At 38.7% G+C, this 13,584-nt stretch overlaps 1 protein-coding gene across 1 annotated transcript in view; it reads left to right on the forward strand.

Moving 5' to 3' along the window:
- The window catches only part of LATS1 (large tumor suppressor kinase 1), a 49,982-nt gene that overhangs the window by 10,086 nt on the left and 26,312 nt on the right, over window positions 1-13,584 (forward strand). The window contains exon 2 of the mRNA XM_028103390.2: window positions 10,380-10,868. Coding sequence (XP_027959191.1) covers window positions 10,509-10,868 — 360 coding nt within the window. The 5' untranslated portion in view covers window positions 10,380-10,508. The remainder of the gene's footprint in view (window positions 1-10,379; window positions 10,869-13,584) is intronic.

The raw sequence follows: 13,584 nt of genomic DNA on the forward strand, positions 1-13,584 counted from the left end.
GAGCCCCACATTGGGTGTAGAAATTAGTTAAAATCTTGGAAGCCTGGGTGGCTCAGTTGGTTAAGCGACTGCCTTCAGCTCAGGTCATGATCCTGGAGTCCCGGGATCGAGTCCCATGTCGGGCTCCCTGCTCAGCAGGGAGTCTGCTTCTCCCTCTGACCCTCTTCCCTCTCGTGCTCTCTATCTCTCATTCTCTCTCTCTCAAATAAATAAATAAAATCTTTAAAAAAATAAAAAATAAAAATAAAATCTTTGATAAAAAATAATATTTAAAAGTAAAATAAAAAGGGGCTCCTGGGTGGCTCAGTCTGTTAAGCATCTGACTCTTGATCTCAGCTCAGGTCTTGAGTTCAAGTTCTTGAGGGGTAGTGAGTTCAAGCTCTGCTTTGGGCTCCATGCTGGCCATGGAGCCTACTTAAAATAGAAGAAAGAAAATCTTTAAAAATAAATAAATATTGACTTTTGTATATACTCAGTTTCAGAAATACTGGAATATGGAAAAGCATGTCTCTTAGAATCAAGAAAACACTGTACTTACTGTCGAAAGATGTTCATAGTATTACATTATTCTTTTGATAGAATATTGGGCCCTAAGCAGCAGTAGCTAGATTCACAGGCCCTGTGGCCCGTATGTCCAGTAATCTGCCCTTCAGGTACAAATATGGTTCCTCTTGGTCCAGAGACTTAAGTTATTTTTGCTCTCACTCTTTGTCCTCCTCTCCATCTCTTCTCACTCATTCACTCCCACTAAGTACACAGTGGTATAACAAGAATGGCAGGGCCTTAGTAAGCACTACTGTTAGAAAAGGAGAAGAATAGGAAATAGCAGCAATCGCTGATCTGTAATAATTTTGATAACTCCATAGGCAGGTCTTGAAAGCAGCCAGCCTTGGAGGTAGGGATTTTCCTTAATTGGGCCTTAATCCAATTATATGGAAAGAACTCCCTCATTCATTGTTCTCTGTGACCCTTGGCCATAGTTCCCTCCAAGAACCTCCTTGGGGTTCTTTTTCTGATTATCATCCTTGGCCACATAGGGAAGTGTGAACTTTGGGAGACTAGTCCTCTTTGGAAGGTGCAATTCTTCTCATCTAGAATATGGTTCATGGAAGTTGGGAGCCCCAGGGGTTTAAATTGTGGATAGTCAAAGGCTTTTTTAGTCTCAGCTTGAGTGGGTTTTTTTTTTACAAAAAATTTTAACTGGGGCGCCTGGGTGGCTCAGTCCTTAAGTGTCTGCCTTCAGCTAAGGTCATGATCCCAGGGTCCTGGGATCGAGCCCCGCGTTGGGCTCCCTGCTCTGAGGGAAGCCTGCTTCTCCCTCTCCCCCTGCTTGTGTTCCCTCTCTGGCTGTCTCTCTCTCTCTGTCAAATAAATAAAATCTTTAAAAATAAATAAGTAAATAAAATTTTAACAAAGTCATTTCCTCAAAGTTAGTAAGCCTCTGATGTGTTCTAGTACTAGTTCTAGAACTACTCTGATGTAGTTCTAGTCAATTCCATGTGTCCATAACCATAAGTTCACATGTGTTAGTAACCTCTTCCAAAGATTTGAGGGCTCCCATTTCTCTACTCAGTTGGTTATTTGAGAGATGGCTATCCCTTACCACTGAGGTACTTTAGTCAGCTGAGAGATGCCAGTGGGCATCTGAGCTCAGCCTTTTAATTCCATCTCTTCCTGTTTGGGGTCTAGAAGCAAGCTGCATTCCAACAAGACTTTAAATTTCTGAATTCTGTCTGTTCCTTCCTATTTCTGTTTGCAAATCAGCTGCTTCTTTTCTGACCTTGTTATTTACTTATAATACTTCGCCAAATAGCCAATAGCAGCCAACATACACTTCTAAGATTCTCTTTTTCAAACTCTTTTTTATAGAACTACAAATTCAGTAGACTCTTTGTCACCTTGTAAGTTATAACAGACAACAGCTTTATCAAATATTTAGCCACTGTAAAACATGGTTCTTCATTTTTCCAGCCCCCAGTATCACTTTCCTTGAAGCACTTTGCCTCACTACTATCTCTATACTATATTAGGGTATTTGTTATAGTAGCATGTCACTTCTGGGTACCAATTCCTGTATTAGGAGAATGAGAGACTAAATAGGCAGATAGACAATGGCCAGATCATACATGAAAATAGAACTGTGACCCACAGCCTCAGTAGCAATAGGCCCAAACAGCCAGTTCTTGGTCAGTAACTGCCAACCTCTAACTCAGTACTAACCAGGGAAAGACAAATATACCCCCCAACCAATCACATAGGTTGCCCTGCTTCAAGTTACCTGGTCGCCAGCTTTCTTGTGGCAGAGCATACCTGATGTCTTCCCTTTTATTCAATTTAAAGCTTTTCCGTTCCCCTGCCTGCCTTTGAATCTCTGCCAAAGAGATGGTGGCTGGCTGACTCCCTTGCTATGGCAAGCTCTTAATAAATAGACTCTGCTTATTTTCAGTGGTATTTATTTATCTATTTAAAAAAAATTTTTTTTTAAGTAGGCTCCATTGCAAGGGCTCAAATTCATGACCCTGAGATAAGACCTGAGCTGCAAGCTAGAGTCAGGCATTTAACTGACTGAGCCACCCATGCGTTCCTTGGATGGCCTTTATTTCCACAATAATATTAGGCTGTTTTGTGGTAATATCGTAAAATATCAGTGGTATAACACAACAGAGATTCCTGCCTTCCTTACACAGAGTTCAGTGGGGTTCAGTAGTAAGCCATCCAGTGGCTTAGGAACCCATATTCCCTCCATATTGTGAAGCTACCATCTCAAAATGTGACCAGCATTATTATTGAAGCAGGAAGAGAGAGATGGAGAAGCACTGGCTTTTAACTGCCTCAACCTAGAATTGACACATTACATCAGTTCACAGAGTTTTGGCCAGAACTAATTTAGGAAATAGAGGGCAGTATGTGAAGATAGTCTCTGGCACAAGGATTTATCAAGAGCAGTTAGATAAAGATATGCCACATTGCCTCCATTCCATCATTATTGAAATTAGATGGTATGGATTATCTTTTGAAACAAACATTTAAACGTAATGTTTCAGGGTGCCTGGATGGCACAGTCGGATGAGCGTCTGACTCTTGGTTTCAGCTCAGGTCATGATCTCAGGGTAGTGAGATCGAGCCCCACATTGGGCTCTGTGCTTAGCATGGAGTCGGCTTGAGATTCTCTCTCTCCGTCTGTCCCTCCTGCTTGTGCTTTCTCTCCCTCTCTAAAATAAATAAATAAAATCCTAAAAAAAAAAAGTAAAAAATAAATGTAATGTCTCTGTTATTTCCCCTGAAAAGCTAATGTTGAAATGATGTTGTTGCATGAAATTAATGGTTCCTTTAAATTAAAGAAATCCTGTGTGTTCTTTGTGTGTTTTGTATTTGTATAAGAATAATTTGCAGCAGAAGCATTTCAAGATCCAGAGCACTATAGTCATTTCCTTTCTTTTTTAGTTAACTTTCTGTTTTGGAAAATTTCAAGCACATACAGAAGTAAGGGGGATAGTATGACGAACTTTCATGTGCCCATCACCCAGCTACAGCAGTCATCAGCTACTTTTGTCTCATCTATGTCTCCACTTCACCGCAAAACCAAATTATAAATAAGTAAATAAAATTCCAGACGTCATATTTTAAAATAAATTCCAGACATCATATTTTATTCATAAGTATTTCAACATGTAGACGAAAGAGATAAGCATAAACTAATTTTTCATTTATTTTAACTTAAAACACATTATTACACATATACCAGAACTCAGTCATTTCTGGACCATTGTATACTCAGGTGTTAACACTGTTAGAAATTACATCATTCAAGTACAGAGTTACAGAATACAGGATTAGAATGACTGGCCCAGCATTTTCCTCTTCTTTCCTTTCCTTTCCTTTCCTTGATTTTATTTATTTGAGAGAGTGAGCAAGTGAGAGAGAATGAGCAGGGGGAGGAGCAGAGGGAGAGGTGGACTCCCTGCTGAGCAGGGAGCCCGATGTGGGGCTCAATGTGGGGCTTGTTCCGGGGACTCCTGGATCAAGACCTGAGCCGAAGGCAGACACTTAACCAATTGAGCCACTCAGGTGCCCCTGGCCCAGCATTTTCTAAAATATATTCCATAGAAATGAATCTCATGAAATGCTTGGAAGGAAGAAAGTTCTTTGGTCAGGTCAGTTTGGGCAACACAGCATTCTCTTCTTATAAATTCATGTATTATATAAAATGATGTCATATTTTGTGATCCCAATTTTTTTGGTTTTTTTTTTAAGATTTTATTTATTAATTAGAGAGAGCACAAGCGGGAGAGAGGGGCAGAAGGAGAGGGAGAAGCAGATTCCCAGCTGAGCAGGGAGCCCAACATGGGGCTTGATCCCAGGACCCTGGAATCATGCCCTGAGCCAGAGGCAGATGCTTACCCCACTGAGCCACCCAGGCTGCCCTGATCTCATTCTTTTTTATGGCTGAGTAATATTACGTTGTATATATATATATATATACACACACACACACATATACACCACGTCATCCTTATCCATTCATCTGTCATTGGACACCTAGGTTGCTTCCATATCTTGGCTATGATAAATAATGCTGCAATAAACATTGGGATGCATATATCTTTTTTTTTAAAGATTTTATTTATTTATATGACAGAGACACAGTGAGAGAGGGAACAAAAGCAGGGTGAGTGGGAGAGGGAGAAGCAGGCTTCCCGCAGAGCAGGGAGCCCAATGTGGGGTTCAATCCCAGTACCCTGGGATCATGATCTGAGCCGAAGGCAGACACTTAACGACAGAGCCACCCAGGCCCCCCTGCATGTATCTTTTTTAATTAGGGTTCTCATTTTCTTTGGGTAAATACTCAGTAATAGAACTACTGGATTGTATGGTATTTCTATTTTTTATTTTCTAAGGAGCATCCATACTGTTTTCCACCGTGGTTGCACCAATGTATGTTTCCACCAGCAGTGTACAAGGGTTCCTTTTTCCCACATCCTCATTAACGTTATTTCTTTTTTGATTCTAGCCATTCTAACAGGTATAAGGTGATAACTTCTTGCGGTTTTGGTTTGCATTTCCCTGATGATTAGTGATGTTGAGCATCTTTTCATGTATCTGTTGTCCGTTTGTATGTCTTCTTTGGAAAAATGTCTAGAATATGCAGTATTAATAGTGATTGTATTAGTTTCCTGTGGCTTACATGACAAATCACTACACATGAGGACTTAAAAAGCATACATTTATTCTCTTACAGTTCTGGAGGCTAGAAATCCAAAATCAGTATCACTGGCCCAAAATCAAGGTGTCGACAAGGCCACTCTCCTCCAAGAGGCTCTAGGAGAAAATCCGTTCCTTGCCATTTTGTCTGCCGGCATTCCTTGGCTTCTGACCACATTACTCCAGTCTCTGTCCCCTCGGACACATTGCCTCTTCCCCTTCTGTGTGTATCCGATCTCCCCCTTCTCAGAAGAACACTTGTAATTGTGTGTACTGCTTACCTGAATAATCCATGATAATTTCTCCATCTCAAAATCCTTAATGACATCTGCAAAGTCCCTTTTTCCAAATAAGATAACATTTACAGATTCTAGGGATTAGGAGGTAGATATCTTTTAGGATGCCATTATTCAGGCTACTGAAGTGATTCTTACTGTTGAGGGAGGTGAACTATGAGGGACTTCTACTTTATATTATATAATATTTAAGTTTTTCAGTAAGGATGCATTTTTGTATAATTAGAAAAAAACTAAGATAGTTTTTTAAGAGTAAAAAGAAGGGATAAATCACTTGCATTTATTAGTTCAGCAGATATTTTTGCACTGCTTACTGTTTACCAGGCTCTGTGTTAGGAATGGAAGCAAATGTTGTGTATTGACAGAGAAAAGCAAGTTATGCTTATTTTGTTTTTTTTTTCTTCTCTGTCAAGGAGAATGATACTGGAAATGTTAAAATACTAATAGTAAAATGGTACTAAACTTGGAGTTGAAACCCAGAATAAATGACGTCATAATGGAATGCTTAGATGCTATGAATGAAATATAACTCAGATATTGAGAGAACTGACACATGACATTGCATAACCACTGTTGTTAATCCTTGATTGCAGAGAAATGATAGGTTGCAGAACAGGAAATGGAAAATATTTTCACTTTCAGGAAGGGCAAGAGGGGAATTCTGTAAATTTTAGACTGGTGAGCTAAATGTGAAACCTAAAAAATTCCATTAGTAGGCTATTAATATTTTGGGAAGGCTTAGGGAAAAACTGCTTATCATTAGGGACCAGCTTTCTTCATAAAAGCGTAAGATGTGTCCCTCTTTATTTCATTTATGAAGTAGTTATCAGTAGGTTGGGTTATGTTGTAGACAGAATATGTGTAATTTTCAGCAATACAATGACAGAGTTCATCATTTTTGTTTTTAAAAAATGAAGAAATATGTGCTGCTTGTTAAGTAGAATTGGATTGATCATAATTAACTAAGAACTGCACCACAGAAGTACTGATAATTGAGGCAAAGTCATCAGGAAACTGCCTCTGATAGTCTGCTTCAGGACTTCATCGTTTTTCAGGCCTGCTGGAAACAGTTGTTTATGTGTATGTATAATTAACATCCATAAGTGTAATTTTTAAAAATGAAAGAGTGGTTTTTTTGTTTGTGGGTTTTTTTGTTTGTGAGAAGGAAGAGTGGTGGAGGGGGGAGCAAAGGGGGAGAGAGAGAGAATCTCAAGCAGGTTCCATGCCCAGCACAGAGCCTGACGTGGGGCTCAGTCTTATGACCCTGAGATTGTGACCTGAGCCGAAATCAAGAGTCGGACGCTTGACTGACTGAGCCATCCAGGAGCCCCCAAAAATGTTTATTTTTAAGAGCTATAAGATACAATTTATATACCATAAAATTTACTCATTTAAAGTATACAATTCAGTGTTGTTTAGGGTTCATTTCCAGAGCTATGCAACCATAATAATAATCTAATTTAAAAATAGAAAATGGCTTTATTTTATCTGTAGTGTTTTGAAACTTGCCCTTTTTGCTTAAGAATGTGTTATGAGGGGGTACCTGGGTGACTCGGTTGAGCATCTGCCTCCGACTCAGGTCATGATCCCGGGGTCCTGTAATTGAGCCCCCCATCGAACTCCCTGCTCAGCGCAGAGCCTGCTTCTCCCTCTCCCTCTGCTGCTCCCCGTGCTTGTTATGTTCTCTCTCCCTCTGTCAAGTAAATTAATAAAATCTATAAAAAAGGAAGAAAAAGAATGTGTTATGGGTATCTATTATTGTCAGTACATTTAGATAGAATTACATCATTCTTTTTAACATCTGTTCATCACATATAGGTGTACTGTCAATTGCTCAATTACTGATGAGCATCTAGACTGATAATCATGTTTTGCCGTTATAAATGGTGTTGCAAGGAGCATCCTTCATCTTCAAACCCTTGTGTTCCTTTAGTTGTATTACATTGTTCCTCATAATCCTTATTCAAGCCTTAAGGTAAACCTTGTTATTCCAACCATTTTATGCCTCAGGAGACAGTTTTTGAGAGAAATAAATACCTAAGTTCACATTGCTAAAATTAACAGGTACTTGAATAATTTTTTTGTTTTTCCATTACTTTCTGGCACCTCTAGGATTTTGACAAACTAGAGCATTATCCAGAAGAGCATGGCTAGAATTAGGAACATTTAGGGGTGCTTGGGTGGCTCAGTCAGTTAAGCATCTGACTCTTGTGTTTGGCTCAGGTCATGGTCTCAGGGTTATGAGATCAAGCACCCCACCCCCAATAGGGCTCCATTCTCACTGGGGAGACTGCTTCAGATTCTCTTCCTATCTCCCTCCCTCTGCCCCTCCCCAGGTCATGCTTGCTCTCACTCTCTCTCAAATAAATCTTTAAAGGAACTGGGGTTGTTTAGGAGACACGTGTATTTCATTTGTCAACATACACATTTATTGAGGGCTCACTATGTGTCAGTCTCTGAAAGCATTGAACAGACAGTGGATATGAGACAAATAATGTCTTCTGTTCTCATGGAGCTTTTATGTCAGTGAGGGAAGATTGACAACAACTAAACAATTACGATAATTTTAGATAGTAATAAGTACTATTAAGAAAGTAAAACAGGGTAATTAGGTGACCAGTCATTGAGAGCTCTTGAGGAGGTAACATAAGGCTGAGACCTAAATGACTAGAAGGATGTATTTATATTTGCCTGTGGACCTTTTTATGTAACATGAATGGTGATTACGTTTGTAAGAATAGAAATGGGGCACCTGGCTGGCTCAGTCGGTAGAGTCCGTGACTCTTTTTTTTTATTTTTATTTTTTTTTAGCGAGGAAGAGAGAGAGCATGTGCGTGCTGGGAGAGGGACAGAGGGAGAGAGAGAGAGAATCCCAAGCAGGCTCCATGCCCCGTGCAGAGCTGAACAAAGGACTCAGTCTCACGACCCTGAGAGATAATGACCTGAGCCGAAATCAAGAGTCAGACAAATGACTGAGCCACCCAGGCGCCCTGACCATGTGACTCATGATCTAGGGGTTGTGAGTTCGAGCCCCACATTGGTGTAGAGATTACTTAAAGAAAAAAAAAATAGAAATAGGTTCCTAGTAGATGATAATTAGCAATGTTTCACATCCCATTGGTATTACTTACAAACTGTTTTACCCAAACTCTGAACCTGTTTCCTCATGTACAAAGCAGAGATAGTAAACCTTATTCGTAGGGCTGTTAGGATAGTTAAATAAGGATGTAGGCAAAGTTGTTTATTACTGGCCCATAAAAGCCTCTCAACATGTACTAAGTAGGATTTCACGATGCTCCATGAAAAGAAAACATCTTTAACACTTGCTGCAGGTCACAAGTAGAATGGCTTTCTTGCATTAGTGATTTCCCTATCAGTGAGGATATTTAAGTAGACTTTAGGTGACTGTTCTAGTATGTTTTTTTTTCCCAGTTTATTTTTTTTAATTTAAATTCAATTAAATAACATGATGTATTATTGATTTCAGAAGTACAGGTCTGTGATTCATCAGTCTTATACCCAGTGCTCATTACATCACATGCCCTCCTTAATGCCCAGCACCCAGTTACCCCATCCCACTGCCTCCATCCCCTCCAGCAGCCCTCAGTTTGTTTCCTATGATTAAGAGTCTCTTATGGTTTGTCTCCCTCTCTGGTTTCATCTTGTTTTATTTTTTCTTCTCTTCCCCTGTGATCCTCTGTTTTGTTTCTTAAATTCTGCATATCAGTGAGATCATATAATTGTCTTTCTCTGATTGACCTATTTCGCTTAGCATAATACCCTCTAGTTCCATCCACGTCATTGCAAATTCTAGTGTGTTTTGAAAGAGATTCATGCATTAAGTGAGGAATAAGACAAGTTGTCCACAGACATCCTTTCCCCGTCCTGTCCTTAATAAACTTAGAGTCCCAGTCCACCGTTGGTGAAATAAGCTCAAGCATCTGTTTTTTGAAGCATAAAGGTATCTTCTGGACTAGTGGATTAAAAACCTTTCTAAAGCAACAGTACTGTTTCTTCTAAAGAAATCTTATACTTGAAGTCTAATTTTATTTTATTTTATTTAGAGAGAGCATGAGTGGGAGGGGCAGAGAGGGAGAGAGAGAGAGAGAGAATCTCAAGCAGAACCCTGTGCTGAGCATGGATCCCAGCACAGGGCTCGATCTCACAGCCCTGAGATCATGACCTGAGCCTGAAACCAAGAGTCAAACACTTAACCTACTGTGCCACCCAGGTGCCCCAGGGTCCAGTTTTAAAATCTAGAATTGGAACTGCAAGGTGAAGTTGATGAGAGGCTGTCCATTATATCATTCACTTAGTAATCCCTTGTATCTGTATATACTTTATATGTTTACTAAGCACTCTTTTTTTTCTTTAAGTTTTTAATTTATTTAAGTAATCTCTACACCCAACATGGGGCTTGAACTCATGACCCTGAGATGAAGAGTTGTTTTAGTCTTTGAGCCAGCGAGGCACCCCAGTTTACTAAGCACTCTTAAAATTATACTTTATCATCATAACCAGTACTTGATGTAATTTTATAAATTAGGAAATAGGCACAGAGAGGTTAACTAACTTTTCCTGGCTGTACAGTAATCCTTTTTTTTTTTTTTAAGATTTTATTTATTTGTTTGACAGAGACACAGCGAGAGAGGGAACACAAGCAGGGGGAGTGGGAGAGGGAGGAGGTTTCCCGCAGAACTGGACCCCAGGATCATGACCTGAACCAAAGGCAGATGCTTAACGACTGAGCCACCCAGGCGCCCCTGTACGGTAATCCATGATGGAGCCAGAACTATAACCCAGGTCTCTACTCTGTTTTTCCCCAAACACATGGTACTACTTTATCAGTTAATCACTTTATGGCTTTTTTTTCTTTTATAGGGTTAATTATTTAGATTGTAAAGAATTTCATCATTCCTGGGGACTTCTGCAAAGGATCTTTTTCGGTTTTGCTCAAGAGAAAGTTCTGGATCTATCAAGTAGCTCTTAAAGAAATCCTTTGTGTGGGTTATGAATATAGATGTTTTCATGAAGAGGAGTGAAAAGCCAGAAGGATATAGACAAATGAGGCCTAAGACCTTTCCTGCCAGTAACTACACTGGCAGTAGCCGGCAGATGTTGCAAGAAATTCGGGAATCCCTTAGAAATTTATCCAAACCATCGGATGCTGCTAAGGCTGAGCATAACATGAATAAGATGTCAGCTGAAGATCCTCGACAAGTCAGAAATCCACCCAAATTTGGGACACATCATAAAGCCTTGCTGGAAATTCGAAACTCTCTACAACCATTTGCAAATGAAACAAGTCGGAGTACTTCAGAAGTTAATCCACAAATGCTTCAAGACTTGCAAGCTGCTGGATTTGATGAGGTAGGAATTTTGAAAGGCAAAAGAAGGGATTTTTCTCACTTACAGTACATAAGACTGTTTTGATAATCTCCTACCCAAATGTTTCCATTGAGAGTATTTAACTGTGTATACAAATTTGTATATTCTAATCAGCAAAGAATGATGTTTACAATTCCATTAATTAGTAAAACAAAATAATTATTTCTTTAGTTTTCTCTGTGGTTTCTGGGATTTAAAAGCTCAAGTCATGAAGTCAGATGGAAGTGCAGTTGAAGAAAGCTACAGGGGAGGACAGAGTAGGTAGGGAGGGAGGTCTCTGCTATAGGAGCTCTGGGGAGCCAAGTGGCTATGTGGAAATGACAGTTTATGAAGTTAAAGTTCATACTACAGAGAAAGAAGTAGAATCAGGATTTCATTTTTTTTTTTTTTAAATCAGGATTTCATTAAGCACCTGTGTTCACATCATTCTCAGGCCCAAATCTCAAATTCACAAAAACTAAAAATTTACATGTTGCTCAGTCTGCTAGAATTTTGAAGTTTTATTGTAATGAAATTTCAGTTCATGTTACTTATGCCAAATCTTTAATATTTACCCTTAAAGTTCACATTGAATGTTTTTCATAGCACATACATATATTTATAATCATATATGTTTAGATCTATAATCTAATGCTTAGATTATAAAATTTATTTTCCATGATAACATACTTTCTGTGACTATTTTAGGTGGCAGAGATCATTTTGGATACAAATTGCCATGGAAAATGTAACTAAATGTGAATGAGCAAGTGTTAATTAAGTTTTCCTTCGAAATTACAGTAACTTTTTGTGCTTATAAAAATACCTATTTCCTGTTAAAAATTAAAAGGTGTAAAGAAAACACTGGAAATTACCTTTAGCTCTACTACATAAAGATAATTACCTTTAAAATCCTTTCATTATTGTTAATAATTTGGTGACCACATTTTCAGAGATCTCTATGGTTAAAATTCAGAACTTAAGTATGCATTATAGTAAAGGATTTGAAAAGGAAGATTTCAACCAAACTATAGAGAAAAAAGATGAGTCTTTTCTGGCATATCCTGTTCATCCATTTGACTAACATTATTTCCTATCATTTTTATGTTAAGTGTTCTAAAAATAATTGGATTTGCACCTGAAAATATCAAGAGAGAAAAGAGGAGAGGACTTGTGATGTTTTCCTGGTTAGTAGTTGGAGGATTAAGGAAATGGCTTAACATGGAGTTTTCTCCAGAGTACTTTCTTCCTAATCTCTTAGCCAGAAGGCAAAGAAAAATGAAAGGAATGAATCATGGTATCTGGATGGCTCAGTCTGTTAAGCGTTTGCCTTCAGCTCAGGTCATGATCCCAGGGTTCTGGGATCCAACCCTGCATCGAGCCCTGCAGGCCCCTTCTCCCCTCCCCTCCGCTCCTACTCTGCTGTCTCTCAAATAAATAAATGAAATCTTAAAAAAAAAAAAAAAGGAATGAGTCATTGACCTTATTCGTTCCCATTATATATTGCCAGGGAAAGAGAGTTTAAAAAAATCACATGGCTATAAAGGCCCTTAAGTGGTATTATGTTATGTCAGGTAAGTCACCTCAGTAGATACGTATTTCTGGAGCTCTTACTATGTGTGAACCCTTTGATCAGTGTAGTGAGTCATATACCAAACATGGTCTATTCCTTTAAGGAACTTAAAAATTCTTTGTAATGTAGACAGTTTTAAGAAATCTAAGCATTAGTCAATGCTCTGTTCTTTTTATTTTAAGCATAATTGGCATATGATGTTACATTAGTTTCAGGTATATAACATGTTGATTCCACGGTTCTATAGACAGCTCTGTACATTACGCAGTGCTCACCACAAGTGTAGTCACCATCTGTCACCATACAATGTTATCACAATATTACTGAGTATATTCTGTGTGCTATACTTTCCATCTTCATGACTTACTTATAACTGGAACTTTGTACCTCTTAATACTCTTCATCTGTTTTGCTCATCCCCCAACCCACCTCCCCACTAGCAACCAACAGTTTTTTCTCTGTTTTTTGTTTGTATGTTCATTTGTTTCTTAGATTCCACATGTAAGTGAAATCATATGGTATTAGTCTTTCTCTGACTTATTTCACTTAGGTCAATGCCCTATTTTTTATCTCTTGGAAATAATAATTGCTTCTCATTACAAAGATACGTTAGTTTTATTACAATCACACATTTCTCAGTTGTCACCTTATGACATTAATAACCCCTTAAGCAAGGTTGCTTTCCTAAAAGCATTTAGACATTTATCAATTCTCATTTGTCCAAATAAAGTTAGGGTATTATTTATCCCCACGGTGATATAAAGAATATGGCAATATTTACTTCTGTCTCCTTGAATCACTCATTCTGATAGCTTCTCATTATATTGCAGAATTTGTTTAAAATCCTAACTTGGTACTTTAAAGTTTTTATCCAGGAGCACCTGGGTGGTGCATTCGGTTAAGTGTCCAACTCTTGGCTTCAGCTCAGGTCACGATGTCAGGATGGTGAGATCAAGCCCTCCTTGGGTTCTGCACTCTGTTGAACCTGCTTGGGTTTCTCTCCCCTCTCCCTCTGCTCCCCCCCCCCCATGTTTGCTTGCTCGCTCACTCTCAAATAAATAGATCTTTAAAAAAAATTTTTTTAAATAAAATTTTTATCTAGTCTTATTTTATCATTTCATAAACCCTATCTATTCCTTTAGCTAT

Source organism: Eumetopias jubatus, unplaced genomic scaffold (assembly GCF_037043125.1).
Source record: "Eumetopias jubatus isolate StellerSeaLion01/CBP00866 unplaced genomic scaffold, mEumJub1_p1.0 scaffold_6, whole genome shotgun sequence".
Taxonomy (NCBI): Eukaryota; Metazoa; Chordata; class Mammalia; order Carnivora; family Otariidae; genus Eumetopias; species Eumetopias jubatus.